This window comes from Microtus ochrogaster, chromosome 16 (genome assembly GCF_000317375.1).
Source record: "Microtus ochrogaster isolate Prairie Vole_2 chromosome 16, MicOch1.0, whole genome shotgun sequence".
Lineage (NCBI taxonomy): Eukaryota > Metazoa > Chordata > Mammalia > Rodentia > Cricetidae > Microtus > Microtus ochrogaster.
Genome location: NC_022018.1, coordinates 20,439,772 through 20,463,928, shown reverse-complemented (window position 1 = coordinate 20,463,928; position 24,157 = coordinate 20,439,772). Strand labels below are relative to the sequence as shown.

The window sequence follows — 24,157 nt, the reverse complement described above, 5'->3', positions numbered from 1 at the left end:
CCATACCCAGGATAACAACTATATGTTTTTCTTTGGGTTCACCTTCTTATTTAGCTTCTTTAGGATCACGGATTATAGACTCAATGACCATTATTTGTGGCTAGAAACCAATTAAGAGTGAGTACATCCCATGTTCCTCTTTGTGGGTCTGGGATACCTCACTCAGGATAGTGTTTTCTATTTCCATCCATTTGCATGCAAAATTCGAGAAGTCATTGTTTTTTTACCACAGCATAGTACTCTAATGTGTATATATTCCACACTTTCTTCATCCATTCTTCTATTGAAGGACATCTAGGCTGTTTCCAGGTTCTGGCTATTACAAATAATGCTGCTATGAACATAGGTGAACAAATGCTTTTGTCATATGATAGGGTATCTCTTGGGTATATTCCCAAAAGTGGTATTGCTGGGTCCAGGGGTAGGTTGATCCCGAATTTCCTGAGAAACCACCACACTGCTTTCCAAAGTGGTTGCGCAAGTTTGCATTCCCACCAGCAATGGATGAGGGTACCCCTTCCTCCACAACCTCTCCAGCAAAGGCTATCATTGGTTGTAGTAATAGGAGTGGCGGGGCTGAGTCCCCAGCACCCCGGCCGCCTGCCCGGCTAGCTTATGCCCGAAATAACAACACGCAAACTGTATTCATTTAAACACTGCTTGGCTCTTTAGCTTTAGCCCTTTTCTCGGCTAACTCTCGCACCTGGACTAGCCCATTTCTAATCATCTGTGTGTAGCACCCCAAGGTGCGCTTACCGGGAAGATTCTAGCCTACGTCCATCCTGGGTCGGAGCTTCATCGCGTGTGCCTCAGAGAGCAGAGCTCTAGCCTCTGCCCGCAAGAGTGGATCATCATGTCTCTCTGAGGTGTCTGCCCCTGAGAGGAGAGCTGTCGAGTCTGACCTCACTTCCTCTTCCGCCCAGCATTCTGCTTCGTTCACTCCTCCCATCTACGTTCTAACCTATCAGGGCAAGCAGCTTCTTTATTTAATTAACCAATGGCCTTCCTCCATCAATTGGTGTTTTTGATTTTAGCCATTCTGACAGGTGTAAGATGATATCTCAAAGTTGTTTTGATTTGCATTTCCCTGATTGCTAAGTAGGTAGAGCATGATCTTAAGTGTGCCATTTGAACTTCTTCTGTTGAGAATTCTCTGTTCAGTTCCATGCCCCATTTTTTAATTGGGTTAATTAGCATTTTAAAGTCTAGTTTCTTGAGTTCTTTATATATTTTGGAGATCAGACCTTTGTCTGTTGCGGGGTTGGTGACGATCTTCTCCCAGTCAGTAGGTTGCCTTTTTGTCTTAGTGACAGTCCCTTGCTCTTGGATTGGGAGGATCAACATAGTAAAAATGGCAAAAGGCAATTTATAGATTCAATGCACTCCCCATCAAGGTCCCATCAAAATTCTTCACAGATCTTGAGAGGACAATAATCAACTTTATATGGAAAAACAAAAAACCCAGGATAGCCAAAACAATCTTATACAATAAAGGAACTTCTGGAGGCATTACCATCCCTAACTTCAAACTCTATTACCGAGCTACAGTAATGAAAACAGTGTGGTACTGGCATAAAAACAGAGAAGTCGACCAATGAAATCGTATAGAAGACCCGGATTTTAACCCACAAACCTATGAACACCTCATTTTTGATAAAGGAACTAAAAGTATACAATGGAAGAAAGAAAGCATCTTCAACAAATGGTGCTGGCAGAAATGGATGTCAACTTGTAGAAAAATGAAAATAGACCCATATCTATCACCATGCACAAAACTCAAGTCCAAATCGATTAAAGACCTCAATATCAATCTGAACACACTGAACCTGATAGAAGAGAAAGTGGGAAGTACCCTACAACAGATGGGCACAGGAGATCACTTCCTATGTATAACCCCAGCAGCACAGACATTAAGGGAAACATTAAATAAATGGGACCTACTGAAACTGAGAAGCTTCTGTAAAGCAAAGGACACAGATTTTCTTCATCATCATCATTATCCTACAAGTACTTGCAGTTCTGTGATCGGCCACTAGGTGGCAGGAGTGCCATAGAAGCTTTGAGTAGAGCCTGGGTGGAATTGAACATTGTGAGCAAGTAGACCTTCATATAGTTCCCTGTTTCCACGTGGTCAATGCCAGGAAAACCTGATACAGTGTGATATATAGAAACAAGGTACAACTGGAATAGTGAAATCTCAAAAATAAGCCTCTTTAAAGGCGAGCTGTAATGGTCCTGTTGGGTATTGTAAATACCTCAGGTGCACTCTATACAGCTGCTGTGGTGCTGGCATTCAGGTCTTCTCTTTTTTTATGGAAAGATGGATTGAACTTCAATTTAAGAATATCCAGTAATCCTTCTCAGGACATACTGTAACAGTTGGTATTTTTGTGTTGTAGTAAATCGGCTCCATACGACAGTCAGTAATAATTACGGCTCTGTTCTGATGAATTCCAAAGCATTTTCAATCAATTTAGCCAAAGAAAGCAACATTATTACACAAGAATTTAACCCAATTTTAAAGTTAAATCCAGCAACACTATTTTATTCCACAAAATGTTGAGTGTTTTTCTAGTTAGGGTTCTTTAAAACTTTTTTTTTAAATGCATATATTTGCATAATTGTAGGACGATTATGTTGTATAATATATACTTAGAAGATTATCACTTTGTGATAAATGCACAGCATTGGACAAGTTTAACTTTGACTGTTTGTTACGAAAATCCAAGAAATGCTAAGTCCTTTCATGTGTGGTAACACTGGATTAAAAAGATGTTTTGAAGTGGGATATCAGGTTTTTGTCAATATTCCTGGAATGGGAATGTACCACATTCTATAAAATTTTTTTTGTTTTGTTTTAGATTTTTTTCATTCTATAAAATTTTACTTTTTTGATAAAAATATTAATTAGGTTATGTGACATATGCAGTTCATAAATGTGAAAAACTGAATTCTTCAGGTTGCATTGTGTAGAAAGTATAGACTGTGTATTTCTGTGTGTGTGGTTACTGACAGCCTGTGCCGTGCAAATTCTGACTTTTTGTGGCCTAAAGAGCAAACTTATATATGTACAGGCACATGGCAAGCATTGTATCTGTTTACATCATAAAGCCCTGTTGCTAGAAATATGTATGCATGCACTTTATACATTTTAAATAGTTTTTTTTTCTCTCTCTCATTCTGTTAACATTGTATTCTTTTTATCAGTGGTTTTTCTGGAGTTCTTTTTGGACTTGAATAACTTCATCTGTCCCCTTATATAAGGAATATTTTTATGTAGTTAAATCTTGGTCCTGGTTATAATAACTTATGAGACCAAAGCAAAGTTTCCTTTTAAGAATTTTGGAGAAAAGGCAGTATGGGAGCTGGGCACAAGTGAAGCCTGGCTTGCCCTCTCTTCTATTTTAAAATTTAGCTCAGTGAGTTACATTTTTACTTGGAATTTAAATACCTACTGCCGTATGGGCGTGTAGTATGTGTGTTCTCTGTTTGCCTTTAGTGTAATGTAAAGCAGATGGTAAGACATCACAGCAGATAGTCAAGTCCAAGAAAATCTGTTTGATCGTGGACTTTTTCAAATATCAGTTTTCACTGTGACACGTAAAATGCTAATTTGGAAGGCTTTACTGGAGTTTAGCTGTTGTATTTTTCTCAAGTAAAAGCTGGCAAGCTTGTTTGTCGTGACTCTGTAATATGAATCAGCAACTTAGAAGTTTTAGGAATTGAAGTGAATAGTTTCCAGTGTTTGCACCGTCTGCTTTCCTTGTTGTCTTTAAGATATGGTAAAATATACTTTGGAATGACTGAATTTTCTATATGGAGAACTGGGAGGGGGAATGCACTAAAATGTATCATATAGTTATGATTTCAACAAAAGTGTAAACGATATGTGCTTTCCGTTGTTGTCTGCAGTCATCCAAATGTGAAACACACGGTGGACTCTTTCTTAAGTGTTAGCTTGGATGGGTTATAATCTCGCTGCTTTCTGTTGTGCTTTCATTTTATAACTCTCTTACATCACAAACCAGCTTCTACTGTTTGTTTACTCAGTGCAAGGCATTGTTGCTTGTCTTGGCATATTTAATTATTATGCGGTTCTAAGTTATTATCTTTATTTGCACATACGAAAATTAAGGTGTAATAAGATTAAATAAGTTACTGAAGACCATAGAGCCAGCAGGATTAGAGGTAAAGCCAGAGTTAACTTTGTACAGCTTTTTCACTATGTCCCGTTTCCTGATTATTTTGAGATGAACTTATGCCAGTATCCAAAGCAATGTATTTTCCAGGATATATCCAGTCTAACTTTAACTAAAAGGTTTAGCTGGTATTTCTGGCCTTCTGTGGATCTTTATCAATGCTCTCCTAGCTAAGTAAGTCTGTGAGTATCTGCTCGGCCTGCAGTAGAGAACTTTGCAGCTGTTGGACTATTAAATCCATGGAAACACAGAGTTGTAGTTGCTGGTAACTCAGATAGTCTTTGTTACACATTGGGAAATGTAGCTAGAATTAAGGTAAGAGAGAGGAACTGGTTGTACAGAGTCTTCTGAAAGGTCACAGTGCCATCAGCAGCCCCTGAAGCAAATGTCAGAATTTTTCGGAAGCTTTGACACTTGGAGTGGCAGTATCTTTATAGTTCAAAATCACATCAAAATCAGAAACTCCCCTGGTAAATATCAGCCTGTTATTGCAGAAAAAATCCATAGAATTATGATCTCTCTGGTATTGTTGTAATGAGACCGCTTGTTGGTTCCCAGTTGCTCAGCCCTGAGATAATCACACAGAAACTGTATTATTTAAATCACTGCTTGGCCCATTAGCTCTAGCTTCTTATTGGCTAACTCTTATATCTTAATTTAACCCATTTCTAGTTATCTGTGTATCACCACAAGGTCATGGCCTACCAGCAAAGTTTCAGCACGTCTGTCTCTGGCAGAGGCTCCATGGCTTCTCTCCGACTCTGCCATTTTTTCTCCCAGCATTCAGTTTAGTTTTCCCTGCCTAACTAAGTTCTGCCCTGTTGTAGGTCCAAAGCAGTTTCCTAATTCATTAATGGTAATCACAGCACAAAAGGGGAAACCCACATCACTGGTATATTGTCCAATACAAGTTTTATAGAATTAGTTATGTGATGTTTGTTTGATTTAGTGATATTTGGGTTTTTATGTGTATAAATGTTTAATTTTTTTTCTTCCAAGGGGCTAGTGAGACAGTCGGCTCTTTCGTGAAGGACGGCTGCAGGTCATTGAATTTTCTGGAGCTTCCCAAGGCAAGAGAGTGGAGAGCAGCCACACACCTTTAGCCCGCAGCATGCCAGCACTGTCAACCGGATCTGCTGGAGAAATGGGTATGAGAACCCAAGGGGACAATTTTCCCTACATTCTTACTTATTAGTGTTGTTCCCACTGACTGTGGCCTTGTGGGTGCAAATAAATCATATTTCTTTCTCTGTGACCTACATGAGAGGCATAAAATAAATCCTAACAAGCTCTGGATTAGACAGAAATACTGTGGGATATTCAGGGTGCTTCCTTCACCAGGTGGTGGTGGTGACGCATGCCTATACCCTTGTCTTGCTTTTGGAACAACACCGTGTATTTAATTGCTTAAAATGAAGTATTTGAGAATGCCCAGTGTTCTGGCAGATACTGGTGATCCCCACCTACACTGCCTTCCCTCACATTTAACAGCAGGCATGAAATGTTTGCCATACTTGCTTCGGACCTCTTGCTTCCTATTTTGTTTCTCTGCCTTCATTCTCTCTCTCTTTCTCTCTCTCTTTCTTTATTGTTTTTACAAATACTGTTTATTTTAATGAAGATGGTACAGATGATGTCCCTTGAATACCCATGTCTGAGGCCAAAAACTACAAACAGAATCAAAAGGAGCAATGTCTGTTGCGTATACTTCTGCAAGAGTAACTTTCCTACTAACTGCTGATGGAAATTACAGCTTTCCTGGGATCTTCAGGCAGCCTGCCTTACTCTTCTCTCCGGTGAAGCCATCCTGGAGTTAGCTGTCACTCTCACTGTACCTGTCATCTTGACTGCAAACGTGATGCTCTTCTTTTGGTCCAGACCCTCAGATTTTAAAAGTAGCTTCAAGCTGAGGAAAGGTCATTTTCCCACAGTTCAGGTCTCTGAAGACCTTCCATCTCCCACTGAAAACCACAGTCCAGGAATGAAGCAACTGCATGCTGGAATTTCAGGGCCAATTGGAAAGTCACAGGAAAGCTCCCATTGGCCGATCTTTTTTATCATCACAAATCTGAAAATGCACAGTCCTGAAATGGGTGGCCTCTCTCTGCACATATGGAATTTTTTAAAATAAGAAGGGCAATATTAAGGGAGCTGAGGTCTAATCACCAAAAATCAACACAGCAAAAACAACCAATAGTGAATATTGAACGCTTAGAGTTCAGATTACCAGATTTTTCAGATTACCAGATTTTCTAAAGAGATGGAGTGCCAGTATTTAGTTTTCATTTTGAATACCACATTACAAAAGAACTGTTTTTAAAAATAAAAAAGGATTGAGGGAAAAGGGGGAAAAGAAAAAAATGATCTAAACCCTGAAATAACCTCCGTTTGCTCCTGATAAGCTTCTGTCCCATCTTCTTTCTCCTCCATTCCCAGGTCTTTTGGAGTATGATTATCAGCAATTCTCTGACAATCTAAGAGAAAGATAAGTGAATTTACTGGAGCTCCCTGTCTTTGACAGTGAGATGTCATTTTCATATTGAAATGTATCTCACTATTATCCTGTCCAATAACTTTGAGTTTAATGTATTCTCCTTTCTTCTTATCCCCTAATTTTTCAGTTGAAGGTTTTACCTCTTTTTCAGACATGGTGATGGTGGCTTCATCCAGGGATCTCCGAGATACCACAGGGGCCTCTGGCAGGCAGAACCTCAGTTTGAGGTTTATAAACCTGTCTCTTCCCACAGCACAACACCACAGCTGCAGTGACTTCTGCTATGGCTTGCCTGCTTTTATTCTCTTACTCTATCACCAGAGATAAAACACATCTGGAAGTCCCTAGACATCAGTAAGAAGTTATATGAAAACTGAACAGTGGGCTGTTGCTATGACTCACTGGATAAAGGCACTTGCTGCCAAACCAGATGACCTGAGTTCACTCCCTGAGGTCCACGTGATAGAAGGAGATCTACTTCTGAAAGTTTCCCTTTGACCTTCACACTCTGTCCATGCACACCTACTGACCCTCACTCACAATAAATAAGTAAATGTTAAAAACAATGACATCTGACTACTCAATAAGTCCCATCAATTGCAAAATTTAGTGGCCAATAGAATATTATTTATATTTATAAATATTTCTTAGACATAAAACACATCACATATATAAAAACATCTCCTTTCTGGCCCAGTTTAGCAGTTAGCTTTCTTGCTATCAGCACTGCTCGAATATGGATTTCTGGGTGTGTTTTAGAACTGTCCAAAATAAGGGGGAGGGACTAGGGCTGAAATCACTAGAGTGTATGTTTTAATGTGCGTGAGCACTGGATTTAATCTTCAACACAAAAGAGACAAAAAAAAGAATGATGCGGGTGGGAAATAGGTTGTGCAAACATTTACTTTGGGTTTGTTTTGATTTGTTTGAGACAGGGTTTTGCTTTGTGTATCCTAGAATAGCCTTTAAACTCACAGTCTTTCTGCCTCAGCCTCACAAGGTCAATGAGCATTGTGAATGACACCATGCCCAGGCTATGCCTTGAAGTTTTAAGACTCCTTTAAAGAAGTGGCAACATAACATAGCTGAAAACAGTGTCCGTATGTCACTGTGGTCGTGGAGTCCTGATATCAGGGACCACCTACTCTTGCCAGCTGAGGTAACCATTTCCACCCCACCCATTCCAGTCATGGGCACCACATTTACCCTGTCCAGTTGCTGTTCTGCCAGATGTCATTGTTTTCACTCTGCAAAAGCAGTCTGGCTCTGTCCGTCTGCAGCCATTTCCCCTCCTAGTGACTTAGACTGTGGATTATTTTTTGTTGGAAGTTTTACTTTTTGTTAAATTCTGTTAGTTTCTTTTTTTAATCCCTCAGGATGTTAATTGCAAGTCAACTCCTTTAAATATTTTCTTTTTAGTTTTTATTTAGTTCTGTGTTTTGTTGAACTATGTAAAGTGAATAATTGAACTTTTTGTGGTGACAGGGTAATTATAGCTAAAATTTTTCTAGCCATCAATGTATTGCGGTTGTGCAGTATATTTTATGTTTCACTATTCACCAAGATTGTGTTACCTTAATTGATAGAAAAGTATTGCTAATGAGGTTTAGCTCACAGGCTGGTGAGAATAAGCGTTTATAACTGAGCGCTGTCATTCACAGAAAATAGCATAGACAGTAAGAGTACTCTGCCTCTGAGCTACATCCCCAGCCCTGTTCTGTAACCATGTAGAGCAAATGCTGTTTGCAGGGAGTATATGAATGTATACAGTGTGTCATGCATGTTTATTCACATATCTGCCGACATACCTGCATCGTCTGTAGACTCATGCTCTTTCATGTGACTTACAATGTCATGATCCACAGTGCTGTAAGGTGCATGCATGACGCAAAGTGCTGATTTTTGCTCCTGTTGTAAATATTTGGGCAGGAAAGATACATATATATAATAATGTTATAAAATTAATTTGCAGACTTGTTAAGCCAGTTAGTCATGTATGGAGTGCATGAGAGATTCCAGCCATTCTTGCCAGTGTTCAGTGCTGTTAATCTTTGTAGTTGCTGCCATCTGATGGGGTACAAAGTGTTAAAGGTGGGCTATTCCTTCTGTGAAACATATTTCCATTGTTTAATATACTTTCCTGTCTGGGACATGTCTATTCAAACCTGTTTTCAACCATTGTGCTGTCTTACATTGTTCTAATTGACTTGCAGAATTTCTTATCTTGTATTTTATATATTAATTCTTTGTGCCATTTATTTTTAAACTTCCCCCTCAAATAGTCCCAATTCATTTAGAGAGTTGAAAATCATGTAAGCACATCTTGGTTATTGCTTTTCCCCCTTCAACTTAAATATGTCTCCCCTTGCCCTAGACCATATATATTCTCTAAGATTTCTTTTAATAAATTTAAAGATTGGTTTTTACACATGAAATTTTAATCTGACTGCAGTTTGAATGCAGAGTGAGGCAGAGAGCTAACCTTCTTTTCTCACATAGATTGTCAACCATCTTAGAATTAATGACCCTATATTCTATTCTTTCCACATAAGTTTGTTGTTTTTCCTTTGCCATATATGAGTACCATGCACATTCTTGGTTCTCTTTCTGGATTATAGCGACCTGTTGATTTCATCTTAAAATTTTTAATAATCCAATTTTTATTGTAAGTGTAGAATTACAAAGGTTGTATAGAAGGTTGCAGTGTACCACACACCCAGCTTCTCCTGTTCTTAGCATTCTGCATTCATTCATGTGCCAAACTCCTTTTGATTGATGAACTGATACATATACACTGATCAAACCAAAATCCACTCCTGTTTCCTTAGTTCCCACCTCAGGGCCCCTCTCCCTTTGGTTCCAGGCTATCATTTGGAGCAGCTACACAAGTTTGTGACTTGTTAGGCTACTCTAGGTTTGACTGCCATCCTTAGTGACTTTGAGGGACGCTAGTCAGCATATTGTAAGGTTCTCTGAGTTTGAATTTGTCTTGTGTTTTTCTCACAAAGGGATGGAAGTTATGTGCTTTGGCAAGTCAGTAACTGAAGTAAGCACCTATGAAATCATGGGAAAGGGTCTTACTGTGAGCTGCTGATGCTAACATTCCTCTGTCTATCAATCAGTTGCTCACCTCCCCCTGTAGGGTGAAACAACTGTGTAAGTTTCCTGGATTCTTGCCCTTTCCTCCCCATTCATTCACTTGTTCATTGTTGGTATTGACTTTAGGGTTATAATCCAGTACTGTTTTATGTTGTTACCTCAGTTAAGCCAGCTTTGCCCTTTGAAAGCCTCCGTCAGTGTGGGCTTGTCTAGTACTTTCCTACTCTGACAGCCAAGGGGCATCAGCTCATCTGCCCTACTCCTCAAGTAGCCATGTCTCCAAGGAGCCTAGTTTCTTTTTCTGGGGGGAGAATAGGATTAGAAATGGAAACTTGAGCAGTTGTTTTGGTTAGGATTTCAATTGCTGTGAAGTGACAACATGAACACGACATGTTGTTTCTTATAAAGGAAAAACATTTAATTGGGGTGGCTTACATTCTCTGAGATTTTGTCCATTATCGTCATGGTGTAACATTGTGTTGTGCAGGCAGACATGGTGCTGGAGAAGGAGCTGATATTCATTCATCTTGACTTGCAGACAGCTGGAAGTGGTCTGAGACACTGGGAGTGATTTGAACACATACAAGACCTCAAAGCCTGCCTTCATAGGGACCCTCTCCATCCAACAAAGCCATACCTCCTAATAGTTCCATTCCCTTCAAACCACCGTATTCCATGACCTGGCCCCCAAAGACTTGTAGCCATATCATAATGCAAAAATACATTTAGTTCAACCTCAAAAGTCCCCATAGTCTCATATAAGAGTTTCAAATTTATGTAAAAGTCTAAAGTTCTAAGTCTCTTTTGAGATCCATGCAATCTCTAATTGTCATCCTCTGTAAAATCAAAGTCAGAAAGGAGATCACATGCTTCCAGAATAATGGTGCAGTATATACGTGACAATTTCAGAATATAGTGAAGAGGGAGCATAGGGAGGAAATACTGGACCACCTCAGTACTGAAAACCAGCTGGGAAAGCTCCAAACTCTGCATCTCCATGTCTGATGTCAAAGCACTGTTCAGATCTCCAATTCCTTTCATCTTTGTTGGCTGCAACACACTTCTTTCTCTTGGACTAGTTGGACTCCCTGTGAGCAGTTTTCCTCAGCAGGTATCTCTTGATTCTGGCATTTCTAACATCTTGGGTTCTCCAAGGCAATCTATGTTTCAGCTTCACAGCTTCACACAATCACCTCTCTAGGCTCTGACACATGCCTGACCTTAGGGCTTTCCTTAGTCGTGGAGGGAGATTCCATACCTCCTTTCTTCTGTCCTTCACTCCAGAAACACACGGCCAAAGCTGCCAAGTTCTGCTGATAATTGGGGCTGGAACATGGGCCCTTTGTCCAATTACATCTTCACTACTATTTCACTTCTTATTTTCGATAGTTTCCTTCGCTGCCTAAGATTGGTTGTATTGAAACTTTCTCTGTCAACAATACTGGCCTTGAACTCACAGATCTTTCAATTTCATCCCCACTTAATCCTCAGCCAGACTCTTCAGATAAGGGCATAAAGCAGCCACATTCTTTACCAAAATATCACAGGAATTACCTCTAGGCAACATATTAAAATTCTTCTCCTCTGAAACCTCTTGAGCCATCTCCCCACAGTTCCAACCACTCTCAGCACCACTGTCTTCCATGCCCCTACTGATACGGCTCATTAAGAGCACTTAAAAGCATTCCACTGCATTCCTAACCCAAAGTCTGAATTCCTTCAAACAAAAACACGATCAAACCTATCACAGCAATACCCGAGTCCCTGGTACCAACTTCTGTCTTAATTAGGGTTTCAATTGCTGTGAAGAAATACCATGACCATAGTAATTCTTTATAAAGGAAAAGCACTTAATTGGGGTGGCTTATATTTTCAGAGGTTTAGCCCATTATTATCATAGTGCAACATGGTGGCATGACATAGTATGGAGAAAGAGCTGTGATTCCTTCATCTTGACTTGCAGGTAACAAGAAGTGAACTGAGACATTGGGTATGGCTTGAGCCCATCTCTACAGTGACACACTTCCCCCAACAAGGAATACTTCAACAAGACCATACTTCTTAATAGTGCCACTCCCTTTGGGAGTCATTTTCTTTCTAACCACCACAGTGACTTTAGACCCTCTCAGCAGATGTCTGACAGAGCAGAGACATGGATATGTATTTACTTACCCATGTCTAAAGACCCATAAGGCCATACAAATATTTCTGTGTAGGTCAATTGTGATTGTACTCAGCTAATGTAAACATTTGCTGATGTTTTTATCTCTACATTAGTAAGTTGATAGTTTTAGGCTTTACCCTTTGCACATCTGTAAATTCCTTCCTCAGGAGAGTGATCCCACCATTCATTCAGATACTCATTCAGATATAGGGTATGTGAATTGCAGTATGAGAACTCTCTAGCTGTGGAATATGCCGATCTTCAGCTAGAGTTTATCTTACAATTTTTATTTCTGTAATAGAGTGTGGTTTAAAAGAATCTTATAGAATCATGCCTTGGCTGAATGTTAGTCTTAATTTTGTAATTTCATCAAATATTATTTGTTTAAACATATAATGTAAAATATATTTGTATAGAAATGAATGTAAAACCTTTATAAGCACAGTTTTAAAAGAGATAGTAACACCAACGTCCAGTAGGAAACTGGAGACCTTGGAAATGCTCACTTCTTAGCCATACCCCTTGGGAGATGGGGTTCTGGGAAACATGCTACCTGCACACTGTACTATGTTGTTTATGATTTGTCTAAGTAGTCCTTTGCAATGTGGTAGAATTTTGTTAACTTCTGAACTTTTTTTTTAATTGTTTTTATTGAGTTATATATTTTTCTTTGCTCCCTTTCCTTCCTCTCCCTTCCCCTTCTCTCCTCTCCCATGGTCTCCATGCTCCCAATTTACTCTGAAGATCTTGTCTTTTTCTACTTCCCATGTACATTATATCCATGTATGTCTCTCTTAGGGTCCTCTTTGCTGTCTAGGTTGTCTGGGACTGTGAATTGTAGGCTGGTTTTTCTTTGCTTGATATCTAAAGCCACTTATGAGTGAATACATCTGATATTTGACTTTCTGGATCTAGGTTGCTTAACTCAATAAGATGTTTTCTAGATCCATCCATTTGCTCACATATTTCAAGATGACATTTTTCCCCCTTTGTGTAGTACTCCATTGTATAAAGGTACCACATTTTCCTTACCTATTCTTTGCTTGAGGGACATTTAGGTTATTTCCAGATTCTGGGTATGACAAATAATGCTGCTTTTAATAGTTGAACACATGTCCTTGTGGTATAGTTGAGCATCCTTTGGGTATATATCCAAAAGTGATATTGTTGGGTCTTGAGGTAGGTTGTTTCCTAATTTTCTGAGAAATCACCATACTGATTTCCAAAGTGGCTGTTTCATTTTGCACTCCCACCAGCAATGCAGATTTTACCCCACATCCTCTCCAGCATAAGTTGTTGTCAGTGTTCTTGATCTTGGTCATTATGAGAGGTATAAGATAGAATCTCATAGTTATTTTGATTTGCATTTCATTGCTCAAGGATGTTGAGCATTTGGAGATTAGCCCTTTGTCTGATGTGGAGATTTGTCTTGATGGAGATTTTTTTTCCCCATTCTGTAGGCTGTCATGTTGTCTTGTTGACTGTGTCCTTTGCTTTACAGAAGCCTCTTAGTTTTAGGAGGTCCCATTTATTAGTTATTTCTCTTAGTGTCTGTGCTACTGGGGTTCTATTTAGGAAGTGGTCTCCTGTGCCAAATGAGTTCAAGTGCACTTTCCACTTTCTCTTCTATGGAGTTCAGTGTGGCTGATTTTATGCTGAGGTCTTTGATCCATTTGGACTTGAGTTTTGTGCATTGTGATAGATATGGATCTATTTTCATTCTTCTACATGTTGATAGGATCAGATTCTTAATGGACAATTATCTTCATCAGGTAGGTGACTTGTGGGCATGTCTGTGGGGCTTGTAGGATTGTCATGATGTGAATTGAAGCAGGAAGACCTCCCCATTGTTTGTGGTACCATTTCCTGGGTTTGGGCTCTGAACTGCCGAATAGAGAAATTGCACTTGTTTCTCCTCTCTTGAATGTGGATGCGATCAGATGCTTCAGGTTCCTGCCTTGACTTCACTGCTGTGAGGGACTGTGAGCTACAATGAACTCTTTCTCCCCTGAGTTGCTCTTTGCCAGGGTATTTTATCAAAGCAAAAGAAATGAAACTGGGATGTACCTTAATTGAAAAATATTTTGTTGTTCAAAAATACGATGTTGTTCAGAGAGTCAATTTTTTTTTTGTTGTTGTTATTTGTTTTTGTTTTCTCAAGACAGGGTTTCTCTGTAGCTTTGGAGCCTGTCCTGGAACTGGCTCTTGTAGACCAAGCTGGCCTCGAACTCACAGAGATCTGCTTGCCTCCGCCTCTCAAGTGCTGGGATTAAAGGTGGGCACCACCACTGTCCGGCTGAGAGTCAGTGTTTTTGTCAGTAGTGCTGGAGACAGGTGGAGGGGGTAGTTGCTGAAATTTCTTAAGTAAGGCAGCAGGGAAACTTGCTTAGTTTAGCCTTACACACCTCCCCATCTACCTCTTTTTGCAGTCATTGCTATCTGACACCATTTTACCCCTAACCCTGCTGTTTTGCCATCTAAGTTCATGTAACATCTGAAGTCTTTTATTGTCATTTTCCCATCATTTATGGTGTTATTATCTGCCTTCTTTTTTTATACTATTTTGAACTATTTCTGATCTCCTTTATTGCCAGTATTGTTTTCTTTCAGCAGTGAATGCCCTCTTTGAGGAGTACTGTTTAGCTAATATTTAGGTTATATATCAACGTGAGTCTAGTTAGGAAATCTTATTAAATTTGTTTCCATCACTAAAATTATGATTTTTTAATCCTTAATGTGGTAGATTGAATTTATTGAGGATATTGGACACATTGTGAGCTTCACTGCTAAAAGCGGCCATTTCAAATCATGAAAAGTAGATGTTGTTTGTTCTACCAATGTCATGAAAATACTGTGTGTGATGGTTTGAATACATATGGTCATGTGATTGAATGTTTAACTTCTAAGGAGTTATTAGGAAGTGTTGCCCTGTTGGAGTAGGTGTGGCCTTGTTGCAGGAAGTACCTCACTATGGGGGTAGGCTTTGAGGTCTCATATATGCTCAAGCTACACCCAGTGTGGAATAGTTTACTTCCTGTTGCCTGCAGATCAAGATGTAGAACTTTCAGCTACCGTTGAAGGGAGCTGCGGGCCTCTTCTCACAGCCCAGTTCCTGGGCGCCTGGCTAGCTTATGCCCCGAAATAACAACACACAAATTGTATTCTTTTAAACACTGCTTGGCCCATTATATCTAGCCTCTTCTTGGCTAACTCTCGTACCTGGACTAGCCCATTTCTAATAATGTGTGTAGCATGCCAAGGTGTGCTTACCGGGAAGATTCTAGCCTACGTCCATCCTGGGTCGGAGCTTCATTGCTTCTGCCTCAGAGAGTAGAGCTATCGAGTCTGAGCTCACTTCCTCTTCCTCCCAGCATTCTGTTCTGTTTACTCTACCCACCTAAGGGTTGGCCTATCAAATGGGCCAAGGCAGTTTCTTTATTAAATGAAAGTAACTCCTCCATCAAGCTACCTCTCTAGGTAGCACCATGTCTGTCCACAGAATGCCATGCTTCCTCCCATGAACTATAAGCCAGCCACAATAAAATGTTTTCCTTTATAAGTACTGTAGTCATGGTATCCTGTCACAGCAATGGAAATCCTAAGACACTGTGTTACTGTTCATTTAAAACAAACCAGTCCTCAAGGATTGGTCAGATATATTAGAGCACACTGAAGTCCTAGCACTTAGGAAACTGAGGCAGGAAGAGCATGATATCGAGGCCAACCTGGACTACATAGCAAGATCCTGTCTCAAAAATATAAGCTGGACCAGAAAGGGTTACATAGTGAGACCTTGTCAAAAATAAAACACAAAAAAAGAAATGAAAATGAACCAAACCAACCCCAAACCCACGTGTGATGACTTTCCCCCTCAGTGGTAGATTTCACTGTGGAAAATCCAGGTTCAGCTCGGGCCAGTTTTCTTCTAGCACTTTCAGGAGGTGCACACTGCATTTGATTGCATCATGTTTCCAGTTTCCAGTTTGCTTCCATAGCACAGCAAGGTTTCCAGGCATGTAGCAGCTTGCTGGTTGTCATGGGGAAAAAGAGCATCTGAGGGACCTATGTCTGCATTACTCTTCTAATTGCTATTTTGATGCTTCCCTGAACTCATTCCAAGTCTTTGCTCTGTTTTAGTCAGTGGGATATGTGATTCTGTATAGCTGTAACTGTGTGAAGTGTTAATTTCCCAAGCATACATGATACTAAACATCATGAATGGATGCTATCTGGAGTGTTGACAAGCACTTGCACAGCGTGGGGATTTGTTTGACTCTGGAAAGGAGACTAATCACTCATATGCCTTTGATCATAGGACCACCTTCCTCTTGTTGGGAACGGTGTCCTCTTTTATGACGCACACAGGTTCATTAAGCAATGTATGTGGAGCCTGAGGGAAGGCACAGCTACCCTGTCAGCCAGAGGATCCCAGGATAGACTGCTGATCAGTTGGTTGGCAGCTGGGGCAGCCGTGGGCTCCCATGCTTTGTATAACCTTATGCAATAATGATAGGACTAACTTTCTACAAAACGATACTACTATCACAACTTTCCTTTATTGTTAATCCTAATTTTTATCATTATAAATACACACTACACAAATTACCTGGATTCACTGATTTTTTTGATCCATGCATGCATCATACATGAATTGACTCTGCTTCCCCTCGTTGCAGATTTGACAGTAGGAGACAAGATTCTACTCTTTTCTTTGCTAGTGTTAAATTCCCAGTGAAAGCAGCTTGTGAACCCTAGGAGAGACCACTCAACAGACTATACCCTAAGAAGCAGGAATTGATCTATTTTCCTATGTGATTCTTCATAGGTATGAACTTTAAAGTGGTCATTCTTGCCTCCTCAGCATCTTCTTATTTAGGAGAAAATGCTGTAAGTTCCTTTTGAAGAGAAGGGCTGGGGAGTTGGTTTAGTTGGTGAAGTGGTTGCTATGAATGTCTGAGAACTTGGATTTGAACCCCAGAACCCATGTAAAGCTCAGAGCAATAGTGAGTATCTGTAATCCCAGTGCCTCTCTGAGTAGATGGGAGTGCTAGGCAGGTAAGTCCCCAGAAGCCTGAGGGTGAAGTAACCTGGCTTACATAGTTTAAACAACAAGAGAATTTGTCTCAAACAAGGTGAAAGACCAGGATGGACACCAAAATTTGTCTTCTGATCTCTGCACATGTACCGTGGTAAACACCCACCTGCACACACACACACACACACACACACACACACACACACACACACGCACGCGTGCACAAATCACATACAAATGATCAAATAAAGAGCACTAAGTGAATTAAATTAGCCATTGAGAAGGCTTCCAAACCAAATAAAAGACGTATCTGGGTAGACTATTTTTATAATAGAGTTTTAGGTACATGTTTTTCACATACAGTGCTTACCTGGTCAGCAAACAACAAGGCTTTATTTTGTTGTAGCCTTAACTACTACAAAGTAAAATTTTCTTTCTCTTTGTAAAAAAAAAATAGCACAGTTCAGAATGTGTAAAGTTGGCATGTTTGCTTTGTTTCTTGATAAGGTAAGGATTTAAAGGAATTAGAACTAGAAAGACTAGGCTCACATCAGTGCTGGGGAGAACTGTATTATTCACAGCCCCCTCCCCTTTGAGAAAGGTCTCTGGCCTCAAACTCACACTGCCTCCTGAGTGGTGGAGTTAATGGCCCCACCACACCTGCACGGCAAAAAATGTCTCTTACACTGAATTTTCATGGCACGATTTGGATGCAGTGAGATGGCTGCTTTTAATATGGAGGCATGTAGCTTAATGGACCGTTTTCATGAAACCAAAACCCCAGAGTTGGGTGCCCTTTGCAGGAAGCATCCTCACTGCCTAACCGAGTTGAAACAACACCTTATTCTTTATTCAGCTCTTTGGAGCCTTACCTTCGCCAGACACTCTTTTGACTGAGAAGAACGAATTTCCATTACCAGGTTCTCTTGAAAGCAAAATTTCATGTTTAGAGAAGAGTTGGGTATGGGTGGAAAGGTTGGGAGACATCGACTCCTCTGCTTTTAGGGACAAATCACTAATTTGTTATTTTTAACACAAATAAAACATTTTTATAGCTGGGATTATTTTTTAAATCTATGTATGGAAACACCTTAGTTTTTACTAGCCAACAATATCTTCTCTCTGATGACAATGGGTCTTGATACCTTTCGGATGACATGAAGTGTCTTAGGATTTCACTTTGTGCATAGCTCAGCAATAGGATCTTTGGGGATGGTGAAGGATATTCCAGGACAATGCTTGAAGAGAGAAGCATTATAGATGGTCCTATCCCCTGTGCTTGTGGGATTTTCTTGCGTTTGATACTTATTAATAAGCCTTGAGAGTACAGATGCATGATACAGCTCCACTTCCTACTTTATCTGGTTTAATTATATGTTAATATTTAATTAACAGTAATTTCCAAAAGATTAAAAAGTCCTATTGCGCCATAAATAGCAAATGTGATGTTTTAGTTGTGATTAGTTGCTTTCTATGCTATGATAAAACATCATGACCAAAGCAACTTGAGGAAGACAGTTTATTTGGGCTTATGGCTAGAGGGGGATAAGGGTCCATCATGGCAGGGAATCATATTATCAAGTGCCAGGCATGGCTGCAGGAATAAGAAGCTCACATTTCAACCACTAGCATGAAGCAGAGAGAGCAACTGGAAATGGTCTGGAGAGTTTAGACTCAGAAAGACTGTCTCTAGTGACATACTTCTAGCAATAAAACCAGGCCTCCAAAACATCCCCCAAATGGTGCTGCTAATTGGTGACCAGGCTTTCAAGTCCTGTGAAGGACATTTTCATTTAAAGCCCCACCACTTGTCTATCCACCCTACTCTATCCTTGCTGGCTCATTCACTGGTTTGATATGATGCAAATAATTAGAGGGTGGCTGTTGGCTGTTGGCTATTGGTCTGTAAGTTTTAGAAGCCAGTTTTACTTTTCTATGCCTGTATCTTTTGTGTGAACAGTGCCAAGAAAACATCAAAGTTCTTTCATGCTTGTTTTGGTGGTATTGGCATACTTTATACAAAGCCACAGGCTACTAACTTGAAGTTAATTGCACATAGGAACCTCTTAAAGCCTAGAGATAGCTTCTAAACACGAATGTTCTGTGTGACTGTATGCACTTGCTTTCTGTTAACTCGCCCTGATTTTATAGATTTCAAGGTAATTGAATGAATTGCCTATTATTGTTATTAACAAAGCTGCAGTATTGGGATTATTTAAGTTGTTCTGCATATTTAAAAATCTCAGTGTGCCAGATACTTTAATGTTGTTTGAAGTTGAGGGATAGTGTAACGAGGACACTCTTTCTGTTGAATTCAAGTATTTTAGTCCTATAAGCCCTTTTGGAAATAAACTGTGCTTTAAATGAAAAAAATTGAGGCCCATTAGGAATGGCACTAAATAGTGCTGATTATTTTACCTTTAAGAAAGTGGAAAATTTACTTGGTGTCCCATTTTATTAATACCATAAAATTTAACAGTGTTGTTCTGGGCGTTGATATGCGTTCTTTACTGGTTATTAGCCCCAGGTTATAGTGAAACAGTTTGGTTCACTGCCTGTTCAAATTGGGTAGAATGCAAATATCAAAACCGAAAAAAAGCAAATCCATAGTTGTTCCTGGTTGCCAAGTCTTTTACTGAATACTTTCTAAGCGTTTTGGTTGCTTCTTGTGTCCAGGGTGGCTGAACACAGAGGACTCCCTTTTTCTCATTTAGCATAGTCTTTATAGCTTCCCCAGACTCAAGCTGGTAATGAAGCTATGAGGGCTATGACAAGAATGATGGCATTAAATTTCTCTAGACTACCAGTAAATGTTTCCACCCTGATGTCAGGAATGTAGAGCATCTGGAATCTGTTCACTGCAGGGACACTTTCTGCAAACTCTGAGCCATTTTTTCCCCAGGGAGCCACTACTGTCTTGTCCAGAATGTTATATTTTTACAGAAGCAACTTCCTGCAGCTGGAATACTCCTCTGCTCGTGCTTCTGCATTTTTTAGCAGTTTTCTTTTTAGGTCTGTCATTGTTTTGAGAATCTGTGCTACGTTTTAGCATTAAATAAATTCTTTTGGTTAGCAGTGAGTTATGTTTGACAAATATAGTGAAAAACAGTAGAAAATGAATTATTCTAAATAATTTATAATTTATATGATGAGATTGTCGTCTGTACTTTGTGGTCTTTTCCCTCAGGTTTTCAGAGCATCTGGGATATGTACAATGACACTTTTTATATTGTCGATGGCCTAGATTTATTTTCTTAACAAATGCTATAGCGGGCTAGGGAGACAGTTCAGTCAGTAATTTGCCTGCTATGCAAGAATGAGGGTCTGATTCTGGATCCTTAGCTCAATAGCAGGGTGACACAAATCTCTAATCCTGGTAAGGGGGGGGGTGGGGGATGGAGACAGCACACCCCTTTAACTTTCTAGCTAGCTGTTTTATCTAACCAGTGAACTACAAGTTTAGTGAGAGACTGTCTCAAAAAGCTAGGTGGGGACTGATTGAAAAAGACGATTGATGTCCACTGCTGCATGAGCGCGCGCACACACACACACACACACACACACACACACACACACACACCCCACATACACATACACATACACAAAGCAATAGAGAGGAAATGAGAAGGGACTGTAGACATTCTCTGTTTCTGTGTCTCTGTGCTCAGTATGTTTGCCCTGGGGACCAGAGTTCACTCTCAGGTGTCACCAATCCTCAGGTGCCATCGGCTGTTTTCCTATTTAAGGACCATCTGGCTCACTGGCCTGGCACTTGCTGATAGGTTTGGCTGGCCTCTAAAACCTTGAAATTTCAAGCATATAGCATCACAGTTTGTATTTTTTTATGTGGGTTCTGGGGCTCAAACTCAGGTCATCACCAGCCAAATTATCTTCACAACCCCCACCTTTTTTGTTTGTTTGTTTCTTGAGATAGTGACTAGTGTAGCCAAAACTGGCCTTGAGCTCCTGTTCATCCTGCCTCCACTTCCTGAGCAGTGGATTGCAGGAATGCACTAAGACTTCCAGCCTCTATTAGTTTCAAAATTATTGAAATCATGGCTTTATTTATTTATTTAGGCAGGGTTTCTCTGTAGCTTTGGAGCCTGTTCTGGAACTACCTCTTTAGTCCAGGCTGGCCTCGAACTCACAGAGATCTGCCTCTCTGCCTCCCTAGTGCTGGGATTAAGGGCGTGCACTACCACCACTCGGCTGTGCCACCACTGCCTGGAGAAATCAAGATTTAAAATTAAAGTAAATCTGTCAGTGCATATTATATAGATCTCATAAAGCTGTGTCTTTGCTCCACTTGTTCAAGATGTACAGCTTACCAATGGAGTAAATAGTGCTGGTGTTACAACAGCCCTTTATTCTGAAGGCTCATTTCTACAGAACCATATTGTTTCATGTTTTTGTCCCCAAATACACCCTGTTCCCTGCTCCCAGCCCCCAGCTACCTCCCAAGCATCCCTGTCTCATTTGAACCCAGACATCTTTCTCTTGGGTTCTTGTGGTCCCCTCCCTCTGTACAGACGTGAGGCTAGCTGAATTGTTATTCTCATGTCTGCTTCTCACTTTGCTCAGGCCTCCTGTGTACACTGCATGTTGGTTATTACTTTTATCCAGGTGTCTGGTCTACGTAAGCATAAATGAATCACCTCCACACAAAATGGTCTAGTGAAGCCCCAGCTAGCGTGTTTTGCTCGGCAATTTCTTTGGAAGCCAGGGTTTTTTCTTTCTGCTCTGCTTATGGGTTGCTTTCATGTGGAATAGGTGGCTTGTCCTGACTTTATAGTCATCTTGATGAAAAATGGCTCTTGGTTAGATAAGCTTGGTAGCTGGGAAGTTTTCTTCTTATGTACTTACTTGTTCTTGTCTTCCCATTCCCTACTGTCAGCTCCACCTTAATGGTGAAGATTGTTTTAATAATAAAGATGAGTTTGTGCAGCTGTTCCTACCCACCTACAATGCCTCTTTGTCATTCATGATTTATCATCACCATCACCATTCTGTGATTAGGTTGATATAAATTGTTTTACCCCCTAACATGCATGTGTACCTGGAGACAAATTTTACTTTAGGCTGTCAGCTCTCTCTCTCTCTCTCTCTCTCTCTCTCTCTCTCTCTCTCTCTCTCACACACACACACACACACACACATAATTATAAAAGTTCGACTTCTAGCTTAGGCTTGTTCCACTGGCTCTTATAACTTAGCCTATTTATATTAATCTGTGTTTTGTCTCATGTCTTTTTACCTCTCTTCTACCTTGTATCTCCTATCTATATCCTTTGGCATTCCAATCCCATGCCTAGATTTATCTCTTCTTCTCTCTCTGCCAGGAAGTCCTGCCCAGCCTCTTTCTGCCTAGCTGTTGGCCATTCAGCATGGTGAATGTGAGTATATGAGTGAGTGTGTGTGTGTACCACAAGAAAACCTGAGGAGTCATCTTCAGGCCATTTACTTCTTTTGATACAGGCTTTCTCATTGGCCTGAAGTTCACCAGTTAGTCTAGATTGGCTGATCAACCAATGAGCCTAGAGATCTACCTGGATCCAGCTCCCTAGGAAGTACTGGGCTTACAAAGGTAGGTGCACACACTCAGTATTTGTATGTAGGATTTGGGGATCTAGAGCAGCTGTTCTCAACCTGTGGGTCGCAACCCCTTTGACAAACCTCCATCTCCAAAAATATTTACATTACAATTCATAACAGTAGCAAGATTACAGTTATGAAGTAGCAACGAAATAATTTTATGATTGGGGTCACCACAAGATGAGGGACTATACTGAAATGTGAAGGGATAGGAGGATAGTCAGATGCTAGATACACTCCTGAAATCTCTGGTGTGTCCTGCTGCTCCTGGGAGTGGAACACTGCTGTACTTTCACCCAGGAGTGGAGTTTACGTGTCAGTATGTCACAAGGCTTGCTTTGTCCTTTTGGTAATCTTGAGCCTGAAGAAGGGACTGTGGCGGCTGTTACGGAGCTGGTGTCAGGTAGTTATAGCTTCAGGGTTGAGCAAGTACTGTCCTCTGTGGCTGGAACAGAGCTCCTAAGGAGCTCTGCGCTATGCTCTGAAGAAAAACTATGTCAGAATACTGCTCAGAATTTCAGCCTTAAAATTATAATATCGGTCTTGTAATGTACATAGTAAAAATGAAAGTAGTTGCCTCAGCCCCCAGTTTCTCTTCCTTGGGTTCACATGACTATCAAGTCCACATAGATTCTACAGGTGGTTCTCTGTCTACTTAGGACTGCAGTTATTAGGGAGTGGAGGTGAATTTTCTCCTCAAAGAGACTGCAAACTTTACATGACCATGTTGCCAATTGTGTGTGTGTATGTATGTATGTATATACATCAGTTTATACGTTTATGTCTGTTCCTTTCTTCTGGACTACTCTGTCCTTCTTTTTAAAGCTATAGTCCTTCTCTGCTGACCTTACTCTCAGCAGATGAACATGTTGGCTAGTAGACTGAAAATACTGTCATAAACACAAAGGAATAACCATAGTGTCTCCTCCAGATTTGCCCTCTCATATGCTGTCACCCTCTGGAGGGCACAGAGAGATGCAGACAGCCCACCTAATTTTCCTTTCTCTTTTATAGGGGACTGTGCTTCTCACTCACTGGGGTGTAAAGTGGTGGTAGATTTTTTTTCCTGCTGTACCATTCTGTTATTGTTAGTACACACATCTGCTGATGCGACCATTCACAGGTGACTGGATACTGAAGCTGGGGCCTTGCACGTTCTAGACAAGTGCTCTACCACCACACTACATCCCCACCCTTCTTTCCTTTTTGAGACCAGTCTCTTGCCCTGCATTTACTCTGTAGTGCATTCTAATCTTAAACTTATGATCAGCTTCCTTCAGCCCCTTGAGTTGCTGAGGGACTGTATTGAAATGTGAGGGGAACGGGAGGCCAGCCAGATCCTAGATACACTCCTAAAATCTCTGGTGTGTCCTGCTGCTCCTGGCAGTGGAACACTGGTATAAACTAAGATTATAGGTCTCTGCTAGTAGACCTGAATCTTATTTATCTTTCAAAAACAATCCCTCTATCCACTTGGAAGTAACTGAAGGCGAATTTAATTAATCCAGGCCAGTGGGTACAAGAAGACAATTTTAATATAAAAGCACACTCACACACCCGGAGTTCAGCGATCC

General features: G+C 40.4%; 1 protein-coding gene and 1 pseudogene across 4 annotated transcripts in view; one reads left to right on the top strand and one right to left on the bottom strand.

The window, feature by feature from the left end:
• The window catches only part of Mpp7 (membrane palmitoylated protein 7), a 273,759-nt gene that overhangs the window by 63,416 nt on the left and 186,186 nt on the right, over window positions 1-24,157 (top strand). For all 4 annotated transcript variants that reach the window (XM_026783024.1, XM_026783023.1, XM_026783025.1 and 1 more), the window contains exon 2: window positions 5,199-5,347. In XM_026783024.1, coding sequence (XP_026638825.1) covers window positions 5,311-5,347 — 37 coding nt within the window. In that variant the 5' untranslated portion in view covers window positions 5,199-5,310. The remainder of the gene's footprint in view (window positions 1-5,198; window positions 5,348-24,157) is intronic.
• LOC101986854 lies at window positions 6,101-6,848 on the bottom strand (annotated as a pseudogene).